Source organism: Pristis pectinata, chromosome 24 (assembly GCF_009764475.1).
Source record: "Pristis pectinata isolate sPriPec2 chromosome 24, sPriPec2.1.pri, whole genome shotgun sequence".
NCBI classification, from domain to species: Eukaryota; Metazoa; Chordata; class Chondrichthyes; order Rhinopristiformes; family Pristidae; genus Pristis; species Pristis pectinata.
Window position 1 is genome coordinate 29196473 of NC_067428.1, and position 26286 is coordinate 29222758.

Here is a 26286-nt window from a genome sequence, read left to right on the forward strand (position 1 = left end):
AGCTAATCTCTTTCCTTCCTTCCCACAGCAAACTGTGTTAGATCTCATCTGGCCCTGGGGATTTATCAACTCATGACATCTAACACCTCCTTCTTAGTACTGACCTGCTCCAGATAATCCACATACCCCTCCCTGAACTCATTATCTTCCATGTTCTACTCCTTGATGAATCCAGGAGAAGAATTCATTTCAGACCTTACCCACACACTCGATACTCTTCAAGAGACGCCCTTGATTCCACTTACCTTTACCTGTCATATGCTTGCTGTTTTCCTTGATCATATCTTCAATATCCTTTGTCACCCAAGGTTCCTTAATCTTGCTATTTTTGTCTCCTACCTTTACTGCATCGTACCGTCCCTGAGCTCTTGCTAACCCTCATTTAAATGACTTCCACTTGTCAGTGTCATTTTATCCACAGGCATCAGCTCCCGATCTACTTCTGGCAGGTCCTCTCTTATGCTACTGAGATCAGCCTTTCCCCAGTTTAGGACCTTAATTTGAGGACCAACCTCATCCCCTTCCATAACCATCTTGAAACTTACAGAATTATGGTCGTTGTTCCCAAAGTGTTCCCTCACCGACACTTACTTCCCCACCAAAACTGATTTTATTTCCTAAGATAAGATTGAATACTGTCCCATCTCTGGTAGGACATTGTCTCAAGAAACTTCCTTGGATGTACTTAACAAATTCCACCCCATCTAATCTATCTATACTAAGGCAATCCCGGTCAACATTGGGAAAGTTAAAATCCCCCATTACTATAATCCTATTGCGATTTGCTTAGCTATCTGTCCTTTAATTCTTGCTGACTATTGGGAGGCCCATAGTGTAACCCCAGCAAGGTGATTGCCCTCAGGTTGATGTCTTGATCTTAAAACGCCATTTTCCTCAGTTGGCCAAAGGCTATGGGCTAAGTGTGGGAAATGGGATTAATACAGATATGATGGGTGCCCACTGGTCAGCAAGGATGTTGTGGGTCAAATGGCCTGTTTCCATGCTGTATGGCTCTATGATAGTTTTGGTAGGAGTGAAGTCGTCCCTGGGATATTGGCTTCTGTTGTCATCATCATGTCCTTTCTATGCATGCCTCACCTTGTGGCCAGATGCAAATGTGAGCAGTTTTAGGTATACCTTAAAATAGAGTAACTTAGATAATGTTGGACTTGTGACCTAGAATTGGGATCTCACAGTATCCTTCCATGGAAAACAGCCTGTAATTTCAGACACACTTCGGGAGAACTTTATTTTAGATTGCTAATGCTAACTGGGAGAAAGAACATCAGCCTTTGGTTATATGCAACCTACACATTCAATTCCAATGAGTGTTCAGTAAAATTACTCCTTCATGCCAGCTGATCAGAACCTGTTGAAAATTCATACCGTACAGTCTTTCTTTGATGTATGCTATGAAGGTGTATGCCCAAATGTGCTGCTGTGATTTTGGAGGATATTATTCATTTAGAATTTTGTAGCAAAAGTAACAAAGCTTCAGATAAGAAATAAATAAGTAATACCGATAAAAGATGATGAATTACGATCACATCTTTTGCCTGTGTTATGGGTGTTTGCTCTTTATAGTTTGAAACAAATAAAAAATAAAATCTATTGTGACGTGAAGGCTAACTTTCTTGCATTGTAGCCTTTTCAGATATGTTTTATAGTAGACCAGGAGATTAGTTGTCATTGCCCATTTTATTGTTTTCCTGGAGTTATGATGTAGAAATTCATTTTTGGTACATGCTCTAAACACTCAAAATAGAAACTCATACATGTTGCAAATAACTTCTGAAATTCAGTTCCATATCCCACAAAAGAGCATTGACATTATTGGTTGCAGGGAGAATAACTGTTTTGTTGTTGGGACACTGACATTTTTGTGCATAGGGACAGTACCAGTTTTGGGTCCAAGGGCACTGAAAGAACAGAAGAAAGTAAGATAAGGTATCTTTATTAGTCACATGTACATCAAAACAAACAGTGAAAGGCATCTTTTGCATAGAGTTTTCCGGGGGCAGCTCACAAGTGTCGCCACGCTTCCGGCGCCAACGTAGCACACCCACAACTTCCTAACCCGTATGTCTTTGGAATGTGGGACGAAACCGGAGCACCCAGAGGAAACGCACGCAAACAAGGGGAGAACGTACAAAGTCATTACAGACAGTGGCGGGAATTGAACCCTGGTCGCTGGCGTTGTAATAGCGTTACGCTAACCACTACACTACCGTGCCTTAAGCAGGAGTGGGTCACCAGGCCCCTCAAGCCTGCCCTACCATTCAATATGATCCTGGCCGATCTATGTTAACCTCAACTTCTCTTCTGTGCCAGTTCCCCAAAACCCTCGAGAGATCTGGGTGCAGTGACGCAAACAGTTATGTGTCTTGGAACACTGAAAGATTTGGGTACCGGGACACCAACTATTTTGAATACCAAAACACTAACCCTTTTGGGTGCAGGAACGCTGAGAATTTTGTCTGCCTTTTTGCCTTTAGAAACATTGACAGTTTTAGTGTAAGCACAATAACAGTTTTGGGTTTAGAGACATTACCCGTGTTGGGTATCAGTGCACTAGCAGTGTAGGATATAGGCACACTAGCAGTGTTGGATGCAGGAGCACTAACAGTTTTGCGTGTAAAGACACTGGTATTTTCTGGTGTAAGCAAACTGACAGATCTGGCTGCAAGGACATGAACAATTTTGGGTGTAAGGGCACCAAGAATCTTATCTAGGGGGGCACTAATAGTTTTGATTGCAGCAACACTGACAGTTGTGTGTAAGCAGACTATTTTGGATGCAGGGATATTTGCCCTTATATTGCAAAATAATTTTATTTTTAAATATCCTGGCCCTATACCCCAATCTAACTTGTTTTGTTTATTTTTCAACAGTAAATTTCAGTATTTAAAATTATGTCATTTATACTTACATTTTTATTATCCTTATTAACTCTCTCAAGCATTTCACGGGACTTTTATAAACTTTTTTTTAAATTTAGATTTTGAAGGGATGCCTGGTTGGTTTTACATTTGGCAATGTGGAATCACTTGCAGAAAAGGCACTTTCACAACAGGCACAAATTTAATAATAATCTGGACCACAATCACAAAATTTGTGCCAAGTTTAAAATCCACCCCTATAGGTACATGTTAGAGCAGTTCATCAATCGTGACACAATAGCTGGTTTTGAATGATTTGAAATTCAAATATGGTTGCATCAGTGAGTATGATCTTGAACACTGAAATTGTTCACAATTCTGCCACAGTTCAAGTTAGATAGGGCTTTAACTCTCTTTATTGTATAATAATGATTTAAGCATAATCTGCTTTACACATAATTATTAGCAATGATGAAGGCAGAGGATAGCTTTTCTTTTGTCCTCGTTGAAGATTTCTTCATGCCTTATTTTATTTCTTCACTGGCAATGTTGCCAATGGCTTTATAGAACAAGTACAATTACATGAAGTAATGAAAGTTGGGCAGAATCTTGGGGAAAATGTTTTTTGCTGATCCATAACACTGAATTTTCCTTTTCAGACTGTCTGCATTAACGAAGAGACAAAGTATGTTGTTCTGAGAATTAGAGGAGTTGCTGGAAAATGTGAAGAGGGGCAGCTATGCATTGACGTATCCCTAAAGATCAGACATCGTTCAAATGGTGAGTTATTTGTTACTACTTATTCATTCATATTTTTAATGCTCCATTAATTTTACAAAACCAGCAAAAAAATTAATGCATTGAAAAGCTTTCCTTCTGCAGAATAATTATCTTTTGCACTCATCAAAAGTGGCTCAGTGATTCCTGATCACAACTTCAGCATGAATTCTTTCCTGTAAAACAAAATTTTGTATAATTTATATTTAATATATGTTTTTCTTGTGAATTGCGTGCAACTCTGGTCACCACGCTACAGGAAGGATGTCGAGGCTTTAGAGAGGGTGCAGAGGAGGTTTTCTAGGATGCTGCCTGCATTAGAGGGCATGTGCTATCAGGAGAGGCTGGACAAACTTGGGCTCTTTTCTCTGGAGCGGCAGAGGCTGAGGGGTGATCTGTTGGAAGTGTATAAAATTATGAGGGGCATAGATAGGGTGGACCAGCAAAATCTTTTTCCCATTATTGAGCGATCCAGTACAAGAGGGCATGCATTTCAGGTGAGAGGGGGTAGGTTCAGAACAGATGAGAGGGGTAGGTTTTTTTACTCAGAGAGTGGTGGATGCATGGAATGCATTGCCTGATAGGGTGGTGGAGGCAAATTCATTGGGGGCTTTTAAGAGGGACTTGGATGGGCACATGAATGAGGGGAAAATGAAGGGAGATGGGCATTCTGTAGGTAGGAGGGATTAGCTATGTCGGCACAACATTGTGGGCCGAAGGGCCTATTCTGTGCTGTACTGTCCTGTGTTCTGCTTATATGATGCTCTGTGCCTGTGATGTTGCTGCAAGTAAGTTTTTCATTGCACTTGTGCACACACGTACTTGTGCATATGACAATAAACTTGACCTTGACTTTAAATGTTACATTGGCATCTGTTTTGAGTCTTAGTGGAGTTTCTGATTGTGTTTTCGGTCAATAACTGCCTAAGCCTCTTCTGTAACCTTGGATTTTCCCAACCTCTATCCATCTGCTGCTCGGGTTCTAGTTGATGTCTTTATTAATCGCAGATTCAATTATATTAATTCCCTCTGGCTGACTTCTCATCCTCATCCTCATCCTCATCCAATAATCTCTTGTCTGTGCCCTATCCAAATCTAACTTGGCCATTAGCCCTCTACTTGTTGAACCGTAGTGGCTTCCATCTCCCGACAGCTTAATTAAAATTCTCATCTTGCTGTTCAATGTCCATTTCACCCCATCCCTCTGAATCTGAGAGCTCCCTAAATCTTCTGTCTGGCCAGGATTATAGTCACTTTTGAACCTTACAGTTTTAGCTTAATAGGGATCCCTAGTGTTATCAGCAGCTGTGGAGATAGCCTGAACTATTTGTTCTAGGTATTAATAGAAAACAAACTGAAGTAATATTGTTGTTTGATATATTTTGAATGTGATCCATTTGGCATGCAATTATCTTTGAAGAGTGATGTCACATTATCGCTTGTTTGTGCTCAGTTATGTGAAAGCCTCATGTACAATACTTTGAAATGACTTTTTCAGACTAAACAACAGATGTGCAGTGAGATCTGTTTCATTGGCTTGCCAGGATTATGTATAAAATGGGGCTGTAATTCAAATAGCATGGCAGAATGGAACAACAATGGATTGGTCAGGAGGACAAGTTTCCCTTTCCCTGATGGTCTTTGGGTAGATTGAGCGGGTAAAACAAGGGCAGAAAATGCTCAGCTGGTCAGGCAGCATCTGTGAAAAGTGAAACAGGGTTAACAGTTCATGATGATGTCCTATTCGAAAAGTCAAATTTATTGTCCACGTGTGCACAGGTGCAATGAAAAACTTACCTGCAGCAGCATCACAGGCACAGAGCATCAGATACACAACATTTGCAAGAAAAACATAAATTAACCATAAATTATACACATTTTATACAAGAAAGAACACAATTAGAACAAAAATATAGTCCATTTTAGTGCAAAGTGATCAAAGTGGTCATAGTGTTGCAAAACTGTAGTGATTAGAGTTGTGCTGGTTGGTTCAAGAACCGAATGGTTGAAGGGAAGTAGCTGTTCCTGAACCTGGTGGTGTGGGACTTCGGACTTCTGTACCTCCTGCCCGATGGTAGCTGTGAGAAGAGGGCATGGCCCGGATGGTGGGGATCTTTGATGATGGATGCTGCCTTCTTGAGGCAGCGCCTCCTGTAGATACTACTGATGGTGGGGAGGGATGTGCCCGTGATGTATTGGGCTGAGTCCACTACTCTCTGCAGCTTCTTGCGTTCCTGCGCATTCGAATTGCCGTCCCAGACCATGATGCAACTAGTCAGGATACTTTCAACGGTACATCTGTAGAAATTAGAGTGTTCAGTGACAAGCCGAACCTCCTTAACCAATTATTACTAAATGGGTGATTTTTTAAAATCTCAGACTTTGTATTATGTGTCCGTTAAATTTTTGCCCCTCTGATACTTTTATGTATGGGGAGGAGTTGGTTGTATTCATGTAAAGTTGATGGATGTATAGTACAGGCCAACATGTCTTTTCCTCTGAACTAAGTGTAGCATCAACAGTGTGGCCTCTCAGCTCAGCCCATCATTTGTTTCCGTGTTCAGGGTCTACACCTTCTGCAATTGCTTCTCTTCAGGAATCCGTCCATTTTGTTACCACCCCAAAACTTTATCTCCTTTTTTACTCCTCTTAGAAGCAGTAATTCAATAGGTCAATCAAGTGACCATTATTGACCCCTGTGCTAGAAAGGGAATATCCATAAAACATCAGTCCTGATGCAGAACTTTGATCTGAAACATCGACTATCCCTCTACCTCCACAGCCGCTGCCTGTCCCGTCGAGTTCCTCCAGCAGGTTGTTTTTTTGCTCCAGATGCCAGCATCTGTAGTCTCTTGTGTCTCCAATATCTATAGGCTATTTAACTGTGAGGCACAACACATCAAACCACTTTCTCCTTGCCAGTACCCAGGCACTTTTCAACAGGAGTCCCTAAAACTGGCAGAGGCCTGTTGTAGATTGCGTGCAGGTCTCTTTCAAGATTCTGGACACAAAGCAGGAATGTATCAGATCAATACTGTTCCAGCTTCACTGACTCCTGTTGTAAAGAGCATAGGTAAAGAGGAAGCAGTGTGATGTGATGCATCTCACAGTCAAATAGTCTATAGATATTCCCTTTCTAGCACAAGGCTGAATAACATTTATTTGATTGAAATATTGAATTACTGCCTCTGGGACAACAAAAAAAGGGGATAAAGTTTTGGAGTGGGGAAGAAATGGACAGATTCCTGAAGAGAAGCAAATGCAGAAGGTGCAAAGCCTGAATCATATCAAATTGTTCCACACAGATTAGAGATTAAAACTCAAATAGACCCGGTCCTTGGATGCAGAAGGTGGATTTATCCATCCAAACATTTGGAGCTCAGTATGCATTTCCTCTTTGAATATTAAGTATGTATTGCACTAGGTGGCAGTCTAATCCGAAAGCTGACATACACTAGATGTCATTTTTTAAATGAGCCCTATAATTTTCCTGGAAGTACATTCGCATGATATGACAATGCACTGTAAACTTAAATAATAATCCATAATTTCTAACAAATTCCCTTGATATTAAAATCATGCACAGAAGAAGTGGTCAAACTGTGGCTAAGAAGACAAGTTAAAACTAATGATAGATTAACAATAGAGGCTTATAATATTGTCAAAGAGGATTGGGGTGGCTTTAGAATTCAGCAAAAGGTGCCAAGAAATTGATGGAGAACGAGACAGGAGAACATGAGAGTAATAAGTCAGTCGTAAAACAGATTATAAATGTTGTGGGCTGGAGAGACTGTGGATCTGCAGAAGAGAGAAAAGGGAATGGCTCGGGTGCCAGGTAGCCTTGAAGATATTATGAGCCTTCTTGGAGCATTGGTTTTGATCTGCAAGAGTTTGTCCGATGGGAAGGTAACAAATGCAACCTTGAAGTAGTCAAGAAAAAAAAAGAAAAAATAATAAAAGGGCAGGTAGCCTGACATCTGCAGTAGAATTAGAAGGTATTATTGGGGAAGTGGTAACAGGGCATTTGCAAAAAGATAACACAATTATCCAGAGTCAATATGAATAAATGAAAGGCAGATTGTATCTTTATGCTTGTAACCAGTAGGGTAGATAATGAGGAATTGATGGGATATAGAATGCTTGGATTTTTAAAATGCTTCAGCCCAAGAAGGTTACACACAACTCCAGAGGATGCGGATAAGGGATTGACTATGGTTAACAGACCATAGTGGAGACCAGTGTAGAGTAATAATCAACACAGCCAGATTTAACGACCACCTCCACTACACCTGCTTTCAGTTAATAGCATGGCCACTTGCTTTAATTCATCATTCTCTCCCACTTTCACCTCTTCCTCAATGTCCTACACAGTTTCAAAGTATTTCTACATGAGCTCAGGAAGCAGTAGCCCATTCTTAGACCAGACACGTCAGAGCCTTTCTGCTCTCACTGTTGAATTCAATAGTTTCAGGTAATGATTCTGCTCGTCCTATTTACATATACCGCTGACCCATCTTTTGTTTCTTTAGATTAGATTCGATTATTGCCAATTAATCCAAGGTGCAATGAAATTCCTTGTTCGCATGAAGCTCACAGACTGAACAGAATCAGAATCAGATTTAGAATCAGATTTATTATCACTGATTTATAATGTGAAATTTGTAGTTTTGCGGCATATGTATACAAATACAACAATAAATACAACCAAGCGTGCAAAAAGGCAGAATGGTGCAAAGATTGTAGTGCATTCTGACGTAGTGCAAAAAGAAATGCTGAAGTGACAATAGAGAGAGATAAGAGTCCAAGAACGTAGCAGCACCACTGGGAAGGAGATGTGACGGAGGTGATTGGTTCAGGAATCTGACAGCAGTGGGGAAGAAGCTCTTCTTAAGGCTGGACGTCCAGGCTTTCAAGCTCCTGTATCTTCTCCCAGAAGGTAGAAGCGAGAAAAAGGAATGGCCCAGGGTGGCAGGCACCCTTGATGATACTGTTAGCCGTCCTGAAGCAACGCACGGTGAAGATGGACTGGACGGAAGGAAGGGATGAGCTTGTGATGGACTGGGCAGTGTTTATGTGTTCCATCCCCACTCCTGAGTCATTGTCTCTTTCCTGATTCAGTCCGCCCTGCCTTCCGCCCTCTCATGGAACTTCTCTTTTGTTCTCTCTTGCCCCTCACCTTTCTCTGCATCTTAAAACCTGTTTATCATTATCTTCTTCTGCTAAATCTTCTGTCCACATTTGCTGCCCAAACTGCCGAAGATCTCCACGAGCTTATTTTTAGTGTCAGTAGAATTATTTCCATTGGCGGGTGCTAACCAGTGGAGTGCAGCAAAGATCAGTGTTGGACCTCAGCAATAATTCAGAAGAGGCAACCAAGGGTCATGTTCCCTTTGCTAAAAGTCAAAGTCAAAGTGGAGTTTATTGTCATCTGCACATGTACGCAAAAAACCTACTCGCAGCAGCGTCACGGGCACATAGCATCAGATAAGCAGTATTCACAAGAAAAACATTAATTAAACATTAATTAAAAACAATTTTTACAAGAAAGAACACAATTAGAACAAAAAAGTACATTTTAGTGCAAGATGATCAAAGTGGCTGTAATATTGCTGAACTCTAGTGATTAGGGTTGTGCTGGTTGGTTCAAGAAGTGAATGGTTGAAGGGAAATAGCTGTTCTTGAACCTGGTGGTGTGGGACTTCAGGCTTCTGTACCTCCTGTCTGACGGTAGCTGCGAGAAGATGGCATGGACCGAATGGTGGGGACCTTTGATGATGGATGTTGCCTTCTTGAGGCAGCTCTATAAGATCTCCCCTTATTCTCCTGCACTACAAGCAATAAAGTCCTAATCTATTCAACCTTTCCCTATAACTCAGATTCTCAAGTTCTGGCAACATCCTTGTAAATTTTCTCTGCACTCTTTCAAGCTTATTGATATCTTTCCTGTAGGTAGGTGACCAGAAATGCACACAATGCTCTAAATTTGGCCTCACCGTTTTGTACATCTTCAACATAACTTCCCAACACCTGTGCTCAATGCCCTGATTTATGAAGGCCGAAGTGCCAAAAGCTCTCTCTACGACCCTATCTACCTGTGACGCCACTTTCAAAGACCTTGTATAACAATAGCAGAAGACTTCTGAGCATGCAGTAAGTAATTAGAAGAGTAAATATAATGCGAGCTTTTACTATAAGGGGATTGGCATGTAAGAATAAAGAAAATCTCCTGCAATTAGAAAGAGCTTTGGAATACTGTCTATAGTTTTGATGAAAAACACTATAATGCTTACATAGTGTTTTTCTGCTTACATCGTAAAAGATATACTTGCTTTGGAGGCAGTGAAACAAAGCTACACTAGACTGACGTCTGCCATGGAGGATTGTCCAATGAGGACAGTTCAAGTAGACAAAGCCAATATTCCCTGGAGTTTAAAAGGATTGAAGATTATCTCATGGAGACAAATATAATTTGTGAAGGGAATGAAGAATCTGGATGTCAGTAGGATGTTTTTCCTGGTGGGGGTACTGAACCAGGAGACCCAGGTTAAAGATTGATCGTTCACGGCTGAGATGATAAGACATTTCTTCATTCAGAGTGTTGGGATCTACCTTAGGATCTGAGGCTGTCATTATATTCAAAACAGAGAATCAAAGGACCCGGGAATGGTGAAGGAAGGTGGAAGTGGGCTAAAATGTTAGCTGTGATCTTCTTTAATGGTGAAGCACGATTGAAGAAAAGATTCCAGCATTGTCCATGAGATTACAACATCAGACACATCTTCCCTTCTCCTCCCCTTTCAGCGTTCCAAAGGAATAGTTTGCTTCTTGACTCTCTGTCCACTCTTCCATCTCCAACATCCCCTTTTCACGCCACTTTCCCAGGAGATGCTACAGCTGCTCTTTTACCTCTTACCTTCCCATCATCCAGGGACCCAACCAGTTCTTCAGAGTGAACCAGTCATGGACTTGCACTTCTTCCAATCTGGTGTACTGCACTTGGTGCTCACAATGTGGTCTCGTCTACACTGGACAAACCAACACAGATTGGGTGACATCTTTGCCCGAGCATATGCACTCAGTTTGCAGCAGAGACTATGAGCTTTCAGTTGCCTGTGGCCTTAATTCTCCGTTCCATTCCCGTTCTGGCTTTGACCTCCTATAGTGTTATAATGAGGACCAATGTAAGTTGAGGACAGCACCTTATCTTCTGTCTGGGCACATTGCAGCCTTTGGAATTCAATGTTGAATGCAATAAGTTCAGGCAACTTGCTTTCTCTGTCTGTTTAAAAAATGTCCAATTCTGCTGTAAGTCTTCCATCTGTGACATTGGTAAATAAATTGGTAAATTGGCTTATTATTGTCACATATACCGAAGTACGGTGAAAAACTTTGTTTTGTATGCCATCCGTACAGATCATTTCCATCACATCTGTACATTGAGGTAGTATAAGGGAAAAACAATAACAGAATGCAGAATAAAGTGCTACAGTTACAGAGAAAGTGCAGTGCAGGCAGACAATAAGGTGCAAGGTCATGACGAGGTAGATTGTGAGGTCAAGAGTCCATCTTATCATACGAGGGAACTGTTCAATAGTCTTATAACAGTGGGATAGAAGCTGTCCTTGAGCCTGGTGGTACGTGCTTTCTGCCCAATGGGAGGGGGGCGAAGAGAGAATGTCCGGGGTAGGTGAGGTCTTTGATTATGTTGGCTTCTTTACTGAGGCAGCGAGAAGTGTAGACGGAGTCCGTGGAGGGGAGGCTGGTTTCCGTGATGTGCTGAGTTGTGTCCACAACTCTCTGCCGTTTCTTGCGGTCTTGGGCAGGGGAGTTGCCGTACCAAGCCGTGATGCATCCATATAGGCTCAATTCTTCTCCCTCCATTAGCACACCCTGACATGCTGGACATTTCCTAGAACTCTACAGTGCTCTTGTGCTTTTTTGTTTGAGTATTTTCACTTTCCAACTGCCCTCATTAATCTATCAACCAGATTGCTTCACTGACAGCCTGTCACCATGACAACCTTGGCCACACCCCATCACCACTACTCCCTTTGTCTTATCTGACCATCCCTATCCTCCCTGCAACTGAAAGCTAAAGCATTTTTCAGTTCTAACAAAAGGTTTCACAAGATCGCATCAAGGTGATCTGCCCATCAACGTACACCACTGCAGAGTAGACAGTTCTCCTCTTTATACTGGCCACCTCACCTCTTCACTCTCAGGGTTTCGACCTGAAATGTGGACAATCCCTTTCCCCCCACAGATGCTTCTTGACCTGCTGAGTTCCTCTAGCAGATTGTTTGTTGCTCCAGATTCCAGCAACTGCTGTCTCTTGTGTCTGCAGAGTAGAGACTTTCCCAGAAAATGTTCTTATGTGGAGATCTGAGTTTGTTATGAAGATGTTAGATGCTGTAGCCAGCCTTTAAAATAACTTTTATTCATGTGTAATATTCCATGATATAAGGGAACTTTCTATACCACCCCTCTTTCCCCAGCTGAACAAAGTTATGGACTATATCATGGAAAGAGTCGATTGGCATGTGTTGGGGAGTTTTATTTTGCAAAATCTGTATGAAAATTCTTTCCCCTTGTATCCCCTCTCGCCAGTACTTGCCTTCTCCACTTATCTGGGAGCTGAGGCTGTGGATGTTGAGTAGGGGGATTCCTGGAAGCCACCACCTTCCTCCTGTTCCTCAATCTCCTGATGATCTTCGGGCTCCACTGGCGGACCTCTGGCTTCAGGCCTCCCTGCCAGAGGAAATCGCCACATCTGATTGGTGTATACATCAGGTCACCACCGGATGGAAGCAGCCAATGAGGTCTCATCCTGACGAGCCCAATGGCGTTTTCCACTGATATCCCAGATCCTGGAATGGCTGTTGCATCTGCTCTGAGCTGTATTGGTTGAAAAACCTCATAGCAGGAGGAAGCAGAGATATCCCTCAGGATTCATCCCTCTGAGCCATGACGGACGCTAAAAATATCCCAAAGTCTGGGTTGCATCAGGATGAAGAAGTGTGGTTCCCAGATCCACAGTATTCACTGTGACCAAATACACGTGCACATTGAGAGAGTAGGCACCTTTCCTATTCAGAAAAAAAGATGCCGTTTATTTAGAGGAGCCATTGTAAGTACATGAGAGCTGTCAATGGCTACCTCCCCTCAATGGAAGCAGGAAATCCCTGTGCATGAGATGCCACCAATTCCCCATTGAATGCAAAGGAGGTGGAATCATTTCTACATGAGATCACCACCTGGGTGATCACAGTGAGCTGATTTCAATAGCATAAGAGAGGACCTGGCGAAGGTAGAAAGATGGTTGAGGGTAAAACAATAGCTGACAAGTGGGGGGATTGTTTAAAAGAGAGTTAACAAGAGTTCAGGGCCAGCATGTTCCGGTAAGAGTGAGAGGCAAAGATGGTAAGATTAGGGAACCTTGGATGACAAAAGACATTGAAGGTTTAGAGACACAGAGTTCTAGAGTCACACAGCACGGAAACGGGTCCCTTGGCCCAACTGGTCCATGCTGACCAAGATGTCCATCTAAGCTGGTCCCACTTGCCCGTGTTTGGCCCAAATCCCTCTTTGATCAGGGAAAAAAAGGAAACATATGGCTATGGGCACAGGCAACTGGGATCAAGGGAGTCTCTTGGGGAATGTAGAGAGTGTAGGAGAGGATTTAAAGAAGAAATTAGGAGGCCAAAAAAGAGACATGAAATACCCTTGGCAGATAAGATTCCCAAGACATTCTATAGATATCAGGGGCAAGAGGATATCCAGGGAAAGGGCGGGTTTCCTTGGGGATCAAAAGGGTAATCTATGCGTGGAGCCATGCAAAGTGAGCAAGGTCCCACATGGATACTGCTCATTTGTATTCACCAAGAAGGAAATGGAAGAGAGTGAGTTCAGGGAGGGGTACACGGATCATCTGAAGTAGGTCAGTAATAAGAAGGAGGAGGTGTTAGATATCATGGATTTATAAATCCCCAGGGCCAGATGAGATCTAATCCAGGTTGCTATGGGAAGCATGGAAGCAGATTTTGCACTAATGTCTTGGTTTGAGCAGTCGTTTCCTTCTCAGCATTGTCTTGTGTAATTTATGAAATCTCTTTATTAGTCACACGTACATTGAAACACACAGTGGAATGCATCTTTTGTGTAGAGTGTTCTGGGGGCAGCCCACAAGTGTTGCCACGCTCCTGGCGCCAACATAGCATGCCCACAACTTCCTAACCTGTGACTCTTTGGAATGTGGGAGGAAACCGGAGCACCCGGAGGAAACCCATGCAGACACGGGGAGAACGTACAAACCCTTTACAGACAGCGGCCGGAATTGAACCGGGTCTCTGGCACTGTAATAGCGTTATGCTAACTGCTACACTACCGTGCCTGCCCTTAATTTATATTCTGCGTGTTGTCTGTACCTACATGCCTGTGATGCTGCTGCAAGCAAGTTTTTCATTGTACCTGTACCTCACTGTACTTGTGCACATGACGGTAAACTTGACCTGACTTGAAACAGAGTGTGGGAACTGGAGCCCCAGTGAGTGGAATGAGTGACGTGAACCGGGGCTTGGGTGAGTTGAAAGGGAATGCGGTAAAGATTACCTGGTGAGCCCGATGCTGGTCAATCAGGACTTCCGAATATTTGGACAGCAGATTATCGGAGTTTTACTGAAATAGAATCGGTGGTACCTTTATATTCTATACCACAAACAATTGGTTTCCTATATATAAGACTGTTGAATGGTTACCTTATACGATGAGATGGACTCTGACCTCACAACCTACCTTCTTGTGACCTTGCACCTTATTGTCTACTTGCACTGCACTTCCTCTGTAGCTATGACACTTTACTCTGTACTGTTATTGTTTTTACCTGTACTATTTCAATGCACTCGGTACTAATTCAATGTAACTGCACTGTGTAATGAATTGACCTGTACGAACGGTATACAAGGCAAGTTTTTCACTGTACCTCGGTACAAGTGACAATAATAAACCAATACCTATACCAATACCTTTAGAATCCCTTACTCACTGGCTTGTTCATTCAGAATTTTACATAGAATATGGACCAATACAGCACAATACAGCAGGCACGGTAGTGTAGCTGTTAGCGTGACGCTATTACAGCGCCAGTGACCCAGGTTCAATTCCGGCCTCTGTCTGTAAGGAGTTTGTACGTTCTCCCCGTGTCTGCGTGGGTTTCCTCCGGGTGCTCCGGTTTCCTCCCACCATCCAAAAGACATACGGGTTAGGAAGTTGTGGGCATGCTATGTCGGCGCCGGAAGCGTGGCGACACTTGCGGGCTGCCCCCAGAACACTTTACGCAAAAGATGTGTTTCACTGTGTGTTTCAATGTACATGTGACTAATAAAGAGATCTCATCTTATCTCATCTCAGGAGCAGGTCCTTGCCCCACAATGTCTGTGCTGACCATTATGCCAAATTAAACTGAACCTATCTGCCTGCATATGATCCCTATCCGTCCGTTCCCTGCATGTCCATGTGCCCGTCTAAACGTCTCTTAAACACCTCTATCGTATCTGCCTCCACCACCACCCTGGCCAGCACATCTCCCTTAAACTTTCCCCCTCTAGTACAAGTCTTATCGAATTTGACATTTCTACCCTTGGGTAGAATGATTATTATGTGTTAAATAATAATTATTCATGCTGATATTCAAATGAATTTGCTCTCATTTAATGAGTTAAACAGGTGCTTTAATGGAGAAGGAAGAGCTCCAGCAAATGCTGTTTGGCTTGGATGAAAAGCGCTTCACACGGATGACTCCAGCCTTGTTTTTTCTCATCAAAGAGCTGAAGAACAAACTGATGGAGCCGTCCTGCACCTCTGCTCAGGAAGTACAGCCACTGTCGGCCATCAATGAGTAAGCATTGCTGGATAACTGTGGGTACTGAAGGTGTAGCTCCATTAAGCTGAGTTGATTGTGTTAAGCAGATTTGTTGGATTGTTATAATGTGGGATAAATATTCTAAATGATAATCTCCTGAAATACAAATATATCAAAAAAGGAACGGAGGTTGAAGGTTACGTTCTAGTCTCAGTCCAAATCATCTCTGTGATTAGTGCGACACAGTTCCAGTTAGTTACTGGTGTGGACTTCAAAACTTACCGTGCATCCAATCTGTTTACGGACAATGCAGAACAAATGACTTTAAAATCTGTGGACATTATCAGTTTAGGGAATTCAATATCAGGCAAGTATAATTGTTCATCCAAAATTTGGACAAAAAGCAACAACTTAAAGTGACAGTGAGGCTTTTCCATAAACTAATCTGGAAAGTTATGAACAGGATCTGCTGAAATGATAATGTGGCAATGTGTGAAACTATCTTTAATCACATCCACAGGCTACAGCGCAATAGTAGCTCACTAGCATACATTTGTATAAACTTTATTGATTGTAATGCGCAGAAAACAAGGAAAACAGAAAATTACATATGTACAAATATTACATCTATAAACAAATATATATAAAATTATATATATTGACCTCTGTCCCAACTGTCTAAGCGCCACTGGGGAAGTTCACACCATGAGAGTTTAATGGAGTGACGATTTAAATATTAAAATGTAATTTTACTAAATTTTTCTGACCAAAATTATTTAATGTTGGATATGCTCAGTTGATGGAATTCACCAGCTGTGGTTTCAAACCTCCTTGCATACCTAAATTGATATTGTAGTGGATTATTGCCAGAGATGTCAGCTTTGTGTGACATATTCAAAATAAGGCTTTGGTTGCTTTGATGTTAAAACTGTTTGACAAGGATGTTTTTCCTGTGCTTTTGCTGCCAACCATCTCTCAAAGTAAGTTGCCGAATAGTTGAACTGGCCATTTCTGTTCATTGCCACAAATAGACTGCTACACAGTAAAATATATCTTCACTGGACTCAATAATGTACAAACTGCAGCTCTTGATGTGACTTTGTATCGCTTAATATAGACATCGATCAGATTCTCTATCCATCACTGCTGCGCTAAGACTCTCATGGGGCTTTGATCTATAAGTCTAGGAAGCGTTGAGGAGGAGTGACAGAGTCAGGAACATATTTCATTTTGCTGACACCCTGTCCTATTTTGTTACCAACATGGTGAGATCTTCAAGTGATAAAGAGCACAATGTGCTCTTCAAATAATTTGTAATATAGTGCAGAAAGACAGGAAGCAACAGAAATGGTGCATGGCATGTGTATTTGCTACTCATCAATTTCAAGACATGAAGCTGAGTTGCAACGTGATTTAGCAGCGATGAACTTGCACAGGTCGACGTTGAGGCAAGACTCTGTGTGCACAGTACACTGAGTCTTAAGTCACTCTTTCTGAGGAAGGTAAGTAAGAATATGCGGGAATATATTAACAAGTAAAATCAGAGGCAAAAATTAAAGCCATCATCGTGCTAGATGTAGCGAGCGTTAACCTGACGCACAGCCACCTGGGTTAGTTATGTGCAACTGGAAGATAGGCCAACACCTGCAATCCGTTGAATTTGCTAGTAGCTGTCAAAACCAATAAGAGTCTGTGCTTTTATGTTTCTTTCTCTGTCCACTCAAGTGCTGAGCATTTTTCTTATATTTCTCACAGTGGCTTAGTTAGTTCCCCATTCATTCTTTTCACAAAGGGAGATTAACCCTGTAAAATGATGATGAAACCAAGCCAATCAACAGAATATTATTATTCCATTTATCCTATTTTCTCCACCTAGGAAAGGGTGACATACCAATCATTTCTTGCATTGCTAAACACAATGATGTGGAATGAGATTACTGGTGGTTATCTCAGTAGCCCATTGATCCTTCACTATATTATTGCCAGGCAATTGTAGCACATTATATCAACGTACTTTTTCTAAGCAAGGAACAAACTGCTGGAAGAACTCAAAGAGTCAGACAGCATCTGTGGAGGCAGAGGAATAGTCGATGCTTCAGGTCGAGACCCTGCACTTTGAAGGGTCTTGACCCAAAATGTTGACTATCTCTTTGTCTCCACAGATGCTGCATGACCCGCTGAGTTAGAGTCATTGAGTTAAACAGCACAGAAACAGGCCCTTCGGCCCAACTGGTCCATGCTGAACAAATTCCCATCTAAGCCAGTCCCAGTTGCCCGTGTTAGGCCCATCCCCTATACTGCTCTGGGGAATCACTTGATCCCAGCTGCCTGTACCTGACCCGTGCATCCTCCATTTTCCTGACTGGAGCCTCAATATCCCTCGTCATCCAGGGTTCCCTACTCCTGCCGACTTTGCCCTCCTCTCTAACAGGAACATGCAGACCTTGAACTCTCTTTTATCTCACTTTTAAAAGCCTCCCACTTGCTGTTCGTCCCTTAGCTCTCAAACAACCGACTGCAATCAACATCTGCAAATTCCTCCAGCAGTTTGTTTTTGCTTCAGATCTGCAGTCTCTTGAGTCTCTATGTGTTTTTTTTTAACCCATTGGCCATGAGCAATGCAAAGTACATCATATGGTATGTACAGAACTGTGCTTTTGAACACTTACATAGAACATAGAACAGTACAGCACAGAACAGGCCCCTCAGCCCACAATACTGTGCCGAAATAGTTAATCCCTCCTACCTACAGAATGCCCACATCCCTCCATTTTCCCCTCATTCATGTGCCCATCCAAGTCCGTCTTAGAAGCCCCCAGTGAATTTGCCTCCACCACCCTATCAGACAACGCATTCCAGGCATCCACCACTCTCTGAGTAAAAAACTTACCCCTCACGTCTCTTCTGAACCTACCCCCTCTCACCTTAAACGCATGCCATCTGGTATTGGATCGCTCAATAATAGGAAAAAGATATTACTTGTCCACCCTATCGATGCCCCTCACAATTTTATACACTTCCAACAGATCACCCCTCAGCCTCCTCCACTCTAGGGAAAAGAGCCCAAGTTTGTCCAGCCTTTCCTGTTAGCGCATGCCCTCTTGAATCCTAATCCAGTCAATTCTATGTTTAGTGGCTTCCTAAATCCAGTTACAATCTTGAGAGGGAAGGTCAAAGTATAAAGACTAACATTGTGCTAAATGATCCTTTCTTCAGGCCTGAGGCCAGGTTCACCAGTAGGCAAAGTTTATAACTTTGGAAAATGAATGTGAACTAAAATGTTTCTCACTATTTACCTGTTAATCATGATTACCAGATGGCAAAGTAAATTCATGATCAAATGGGAAGTTAGATCAGATTAACATTTGTCAGAAACTAATGGGGTTGTTGCAAAGTCTGTGGATTTAGTTAAAACAGATTTTTTTAAGCATAAGAAAGAATGACCGAGTCAAATACAAACTGGAATTGTATAGTAAGAATTGTAAAGTTTCACAAGCAGAAGATAAGAGACAAAGTTAGAGGCAGACAGAATTTGAGAGCAGGAGACCGCAAAGGAAAGATGGGCAGGTACAGTAGTGTAGCAGTTAGCATAACACTATTACAGCACCAGCAACCCGGTTTAATTCCGGCCACTGCCTGTAAGGAGTTTGTATGTTCTCCTCGTGTCTGCGTGGGTTTCCTCCAGGTGCTTCGGTTTCCAAAGACGTATGGGTTAGGAAGTTGTGGGCACGCTATGTTGGCGCCAGAAGCGTGGTGACACTTGCGGGCTGCCCCCAGAACACTCTACACAAAAGATGCATTTCACTGTGTGTTTCGATGTACATGTGACTAATAAAGAAATCTTATCTTATTAAACTAGAAAGAGTGCAAAAAAGATTTACCAGGATGTTGTCTGGACTTGGGGGCTTGAGTTACAAGGAGAGGTTGTGTAGTCTAGGACTTTATTCCCTGGAGCGGAGGAGATTGAGGAGTGACCTGAAGAGGTGTATAAGATAATGAGGGGCATAGACAGGGTGAAAGCCCATTGTCTTTTTCCCAGGGAGGGGGCGATAAAAACAAGAGGGCATAGGTTTAAGATCAGAGGCAAGAGATTTAAAAAGGACATCAGGGGCAGCTTCTTCACGCAAAGTGTGGTGTGTATATGGAATGAGCTGCCAGAAATAGTGGTTGAGGTGGGTACATCAGCAACATTTAAAAGCCATCTAGATAAGTACATGGATAGGAGTGGTTTAGAGGGCAATGGACCAAATGCGGGCAGATGGGACTAGCTTGCTAGGCAACACAGTCAACATGGACGAGTTGGGCTGAAGGGCCTGTTTCCATGCTGTATGGCTCTATGAGACAAACAGAAAGAGTTGCAGTGATGTATGCTTTGTTCATGAGCAATGTAAAAGGTATCTAATGGTCTGTATAGAGATAGGTTTTTGCATGTATGAAGCCTAATCCAGTCAATTCTGCTTTCAGAGAACCTTCCAAAGTGGTTAAAAGAGCAGAGAGTGATTATTTGGAAACATTGGACCTTCCATTTCATTCGTCATCCTCAAGCCAAGGGTCTCCACGTGAGTTCTTACGACAACTGAATCGATTTTTGAATGTGGTGTTAGATTACTCCACTGACCAAAGTTCCAGATCTGTGCTTCACCTTGACAAAGAAACCATTGAAAGCCTTCCCCATCACTCACTGAATATTTCAAATGCCTACGTCTTGGAGCTGCTGGTTCAGTCAGAAGAGCCTTTGGTATTCTTATTGCCAGAGAATGCTGAACACTTCTTGGAGCAAATAATAGAACACGGAAATGTTGGGGAAACTGAGGAAAAGATCCAGCACCTTTTCCTCACCAAGTTGAAGAACACAATCAGAAAAGTATTGGAAATTCCAATTTTTCAGAATGAGAAAGTTCTAAAAAAGCTAATTCATCTTCTGAATGAGTGCAACTACCCCTTTCCACTTCCGGAGTTCCCTCAGGTTCACATCTCACCTCAGGATGACCAAAAGAAGATAAATCGCAGGCGAAAGACCTATTATACCTTCTTGTTACTGAAGACATTACAAACAGTGAAGACATTTTGGGACAAGAGACAAAAACTTTTTAGGCAAAACAGGAGTGCAACCAATCGGTCAGTCTGCAAACTGGAAGAGCTCAGCATTGACTTTGAGCGTTTGTCATATGACTGGATTTTGGTGCCGAAATTGTACAATATACATAATTGTGTTGGGTCCTGCAGGATTCCTTTAACGGGGAATGTATCTAACCATGTTGTCTTACTTATTAAGATGCAGGAGCAAGGGCTTCCCACAAAACGAGTGCCGTGTTGTGTTCCAGTGGAGTACTCTGAACTGCTCTTGGCTGTTGTCAATGACCAAAGCAGCATGATTACTGTGTACAAGAACATGGTGGCAGAGGAGTGTAAGTGCAGATGACCCAGGCATGTTGGCAGTTTTGTGAGTCAAAATATTATCAGAAAAGACCGACGTATAACTTCATAATGAACATTTATGGTGACATTTTTCTCAGCTCAGCTCTGTATTTTCTTACAATACGTCATATGTTAGCTTGATCATATTTTCTAACAGTCCAATTTGGATCTTGATTTACTTGATCTGTTTTCAAATGGGTCAGAGATGGAAAATTCAAATATTTCATAAATCCTCAATGAAAATTGGTGACATGGATTTTGAAGTTAGGATAGCTGCCTGTCATTTGGTTTTGATTTTTTTTTCAAAATTTAGATCTATATTCTCTTTAGAAAGTAGGCTAAACAATTTGTTAAAAGCAACAAACCAGTGGAATTTTTTTAATTACTGCTAGATCCATAATCAAACCAAGACAATGATGATCTGAATTTCACAACTGGTCCTCAAAACCAATCAATTTATTCCCATTTGCTGAAAGGCAGGAAAGTACATTAATAGTGGCAGGCCTGATGTCTCAGTTCCAGAGAAAGTTTGCTGGAGGTGTGTGTGTGTGTGTGTGTGTGTGTGTGTGTGTGTGTGTGTGTGTGTGTGTGTGTGTGTGTGTGTGTGTGTGTGTGTGTGTGTGTGTGTGTGTGTGTGTGTGTGTTTGTATGTATATCTAAATCACACACAATAGTGCTTCACAGAATACCCTAATAAATTGATGTTGGAAACCCACAAAAGTCTAAGGGAAGCATTACCCGATAAAAACAAAATCCTTAACGTTGGACTGAACTCAATTGCCTGGCTAGAAAGAAGGCCGCAGTTGGTGCAGCCTTGCATGCAACCCATGAAGAAGTAACTCCATGCAATGGATTGGAATATATAATGATGCTATAACTGAAAATACAGACTAAAAATCAGCTATGGGCTAATACATTTTATGTACCTGTATATCGTGTAACCTTTCTATAACTTAATGGCTTATATGGAAGTTCTTGAACAACCAACTCTAAATTAAGTATTCATATTAATTAGCTTTATTTTCTGAACTAGTCCCTATATCTTCTTCTCATAAGCTGTTATTTAAGAGAATGCTTTTGAATCGATGTTTCGTTGTTCAATTGTATCTTTGAAGTGGAATTAAGGTGGAAAGCTATAAATCAAGTTTGTGGTTTTGTCAGTACCTTAATGGGAAGGCAGATAGCTCTTAGAGGCCACCCACTGTCAGGAGAGGAAGTGTTCCTCTTTGATACTCTCCAGTAATCATCTCAGGACCAGTAACTGCAGCAGGTCGAAACATGACTCAAAAGAGGAAAACAATCATTGTTTAAGGCAGGGAAAAGTTTCTTAAATATTTCACAGAAAATAATATGACTTTCTGCCAATGAAACTGGAAAGGCTCTTGTCCTCGTTGTTATATTTGTTTTGTATTTGGCATCATTATCCAATAATTAATAATAAAACTTTACTTATATAAATCTCACTGTCTTTTGGAGTCCTTGGAATGTCACAATGAATACTGTATATTCAGTACCATTAACTGGATTAAGTAATTAATATGCAAACACTTCTTTAAAGTTAACAAACTTGGCATAGTAATACATTTTAAATTCTTAAGCAAAACAGAAAATGCTTGAAATACTCAGGAGGGCAGGCAGCATCTGAGCGCAGGTGGTCCGTAAAGTGGTCACCCCATCTGCGCTTGGCTTCTCCAGTGTAGAGGAACACCAAATACAAGACATCAGATCACAAGAAGTAGAGGTTGACTCTGTGGTTAAGAAGGCATACAGTCTATTGTCCTTCATCAATCGTGGAATTGAATTTAGGAGCCGAGAGGTATTGTTGCAGCTATATAGGAACCTGGTCAGATCCCACTTGGAGTACTGTGCTCAGTTCTGGTCACCTCACTACAGGAGGCATGTGGAAGCCATAGAAAGTGTGCAGAGGAGATTTACAAGGATGCTGCCTGGATTGGGGAGCATGCCTTATGAAAACAGGTTGGGTGAACTCGGCCTTTTCTGCTGGAGTGACGAAGGATGAGAGGTGACCTGATAGAGGTGTATGAGATGATGAGAGGCATTGATCATGTGGATAGTCAGAGGCTTTTCCCCAGGGCTGAAGTGGTTGCCACAAGGGGACACAGGTTTAAGGTGCTGGGGAGTAGGTACAGAGGAGATTTCAGGGGTAAGTTTTTTACTCAGAGAGTGGTGAGTGCAAGGAATGGGCTGCCGGCAACGGTGGTGGAGGCGGATACGATAGGGTCTTTTAAGAGACTTTTGGATAGGTACATGGAGCTTAGAAAAATTGAGGGCTATGGGTAAGCCTAGTAATTTCTAAGGTAGGGACATGTTCGGCACAACTTTGTGGGCCGAGGGGCCTGCAGTGTGCTGTAGGTTTTCTATCTTTCTATGTACAAGTGAATCGCTGCTTCACCTGGAAAGACATTTTGGGTTCCTGAATGGTAGGAAGGGAAGAGGTCAAAGGACAAGTGTGCATTGCATGTGGTTGCAAGAGTAAGGGCCATATGAAAGGGGTGGTTGGTGGGAACAGAAGAGTGGACCAGAGAGTTGTGAAGGGAACGGTTCCTGCAGAATACTGAAAGGGGAGGGGAGGGGAGGGGAGGGAAAGGTGTGCGTGGTGCTGGGCTGTCTTTGTAGTGATGGAAATTGTGGAGAATGGTCCATTGGATGTGGAGGCTGGTGGGGTGGGAAGTGAGGCCAGGGGAACTCTGTCCTTGTCCTGTCCCGGAGGAGAGGGGTTGAGGGCAGAAGTGCAGGGAATGGATGAGATGCGGTCAAGAACTCTGTTAACAATGGTAAAAGGGATGCCACAGTTCAGAAAGAAGGAAGGAGGCACCTGTACAGAAAATCAGAGCAACTACGACAGAGATGGAGGAACTGGGAAAATGGAGTAGAGTTCCTACAGGAGGCAAGGACGGACAGGGAGTCATCTGTGGGAGAAAGCTGTGGGAGTCGGTCGGCTTGTAATGGATGTTAGTAGCTGGCCAATCTCCTGAGATGGAGACCAAGAAATCCAGAAAAGAGAGGGAAGGGTTAGACGTTTTCATTTTTAGATAAGTACTCACTACTGATTTTGGTGCCTCCATCTAAACTATTTATATAAATTGTAAAAAGTTGAAACTCTGTTGAAACTCTGGCACCAATCCCTGTGGCATGTTGCACGTAATATCTTGGCAATCAGAAAAAGATTTTTACTCTTCCTCTTGAGGTTTATAAAATCATGAGGGACATAGATAAGGTGAACAGCCAAAGTCTTTTCCCTAGGGTAGAGGAGTCCAAAACTAGAGGGCATAGGTTTAAAGCAAGAGGGGAAAGATTTAAAAGGGACCTGAGGGGCAAGTTTTTCACACAGAGGGTGGTGAGTGTGTGGGATGAGCTGCCAGAGTCAGTGGTGGATGTGGGTACAGTTATACCATTTAAAAGGCATTTGGGCAGCTTCATGGTAAGGGAAGGGTTTGAAGGATTTGGGCCAAATGCAGGCAAATGGGAGTGGCTCAGTTAGGCAACTAGGTCAGCATGGATAGTTGGGCCAAAGGGCCTGTTTCCATGCTCTATGACTCCACGACTCTATGGCCTCTCTATTTTGTGTTGGCCAGCCAATCTACCTTCCTTGCCAATGCATCACCTTCTACCTCATGAGCATTTAACTTTGGATGCAACACCTTCTCAAATGCCTTCAGTAAGGATATCTACAGTTCCCCATTATCGGCTGCACATGTTACTTCTTCAAAGAACTCCCCAATAAAAGTTCCAACATGATTTCCATTTCACAAAACCATTGTTGACTTTTCTTGTTTACCTTGAATTTTTCTAAGCGCCCTGCTATAACGTCTTTGATTTAATATTTTCCCAATGGCAGATGTCAATCTAACTGGTCCATTGCTTCCTACATTCTGTTGCCAACTCCTTTTGAATAAAGGAGTTTTTATCAGTACTTTCCCAGAACTCATGGAATTTTGCGAAATTAAACTAATACATCTATTATCTCATTCACTGCTTCTTTTAAGATTCTAGGATGAAGTCTATCTGACCTATTATTTCACATCAACTACTTCCTTGCAGGACCACTTCCCTGGTGAACATAGAACACTACAGCACAGTACAGGCCCTTCGGCCCATGATGTTGAGCCGACATCTTATCCTGCTCTAAGATCTATCTAACCCTTCCCTCCAACATAGCCCCCCATTTCTGTATCATTCATGTGCCTATCTAAGAGTCTCTTAAATGTCCCTGATGTATCTGCCCCCACAACCTCTGCAGGCAGTGCGTTCCACGCACCCACCACTCTCGGTGTAAAAAACTTACCCCTGACATCCCCCTTATACCTTCCTCCAATCACCTTAAAATTATGTCCCCTCGTGTGAGCCGTGTTAGAATTCTCCTGATTTCCTCCTTCCCGTCCAATTCCCAAATTGCAACTATTTCTGGAATGTTATTTGTATCCTCTATAGTGAAGGCCAATGGAAAATACTTAATTTATCTGCCATCTCCTTTTAGTAATTCCCCAGACTCACTTTCTACACAACCAAGTCTCAGTTTGGTCCTGAGGGGCAGAGACAGGGTGAATGCGCATAGTCTTTTCCCCAGAGTTGGGGAATCAAGAACTAGAGGGCATAGGTTTAAGGTGGGAGGGGAGAAATTTAATAGGAATCTGAGGGGCAACTTTTTCACCCAGAGGGAGATCTGGATATGGAATGAGCTGCCAGAGGAAGTGCTTGAGGCAGGTACATTAGGGACATTTAAGAGACTCTTAGATAGACACATGAATGATAGAAAAATAGGAGGCTATGTGGGAGGGAAGGGTTAGATGGATCTTAGAGCAGGACAAAATGTCGGCCTGACATTGTGGACCGAAGGTCCTGTACTGTGCTGTTGTGTTCTATGTTCTAACATTTAAAAGGCATTTGGACAGGTACATGGATAGGAAAGGCTTAGAGGGATAGGGGCCAAATGCAGGCAAATGGGACTAGCTTGGTCAGCATGGACTGCTTGGGCTGAAGGGCCTGCTTTTGTGCTGTATGACTCAATGACTCTAAGTCTCAGTTTGTTAACTCATATTTATAGAAATTCCTCATAACTGTTTTTAGATTCCTGGCTGTCTTTATCTCATAATGATTTTCCTCCCTTAATAATGTTCTAGCTGTTCTTTGCTTTTGTTTTAATATTCTGCCCAACATTCTGATGTGACGTCTGTGCAGGTCAGCATGTTGGACAGATCATTAGAACAAATGTTCAACGATAGTGCTTTTGATGAGATGAGATATCTTTATTAGTCACATGTACATCAAAACACACAGTGAAATGCATCTTTTTGCGTAGAGTGTGCTGGGGGGCAGCCCACAAGTGTTGCCACA

General features: G+C 42.3%; 1 protein-coding gene across 1 annotated transcript in view; it reads left to right on the forward strand.

Annotated features, from left to right (window-relative positions):
- The window catches only part of amh (anti-Mullerian hormone), a 36538-nt gene extending 14152 nt beyond the window's left edge, over nucleotides 1-22386 (forward strand). Inside the window, exons 3-5 of the mRNA XM_052037824.1 lie at nucleotides 3539-3659; nucleotides 15378-15549; nucleotides 19978-22386. Coding sequence (XP_051893784.1) covers nucleotides 3539-3659; nucleotides 15378-15549; nucleotides 19978-20935 — 1251 coding nt within the window. The 3' untranslated portion in view covers nucleotides 20936-22386. The remainder of the gene's footprint in view (nucleotides 1-3538; nucleotides 3660-15377; nucleotides 15550-19977) is intronic.
- The last annotated feature ends 3900 nt before the right edge of the window (nucleotides 22387-26286 follow it).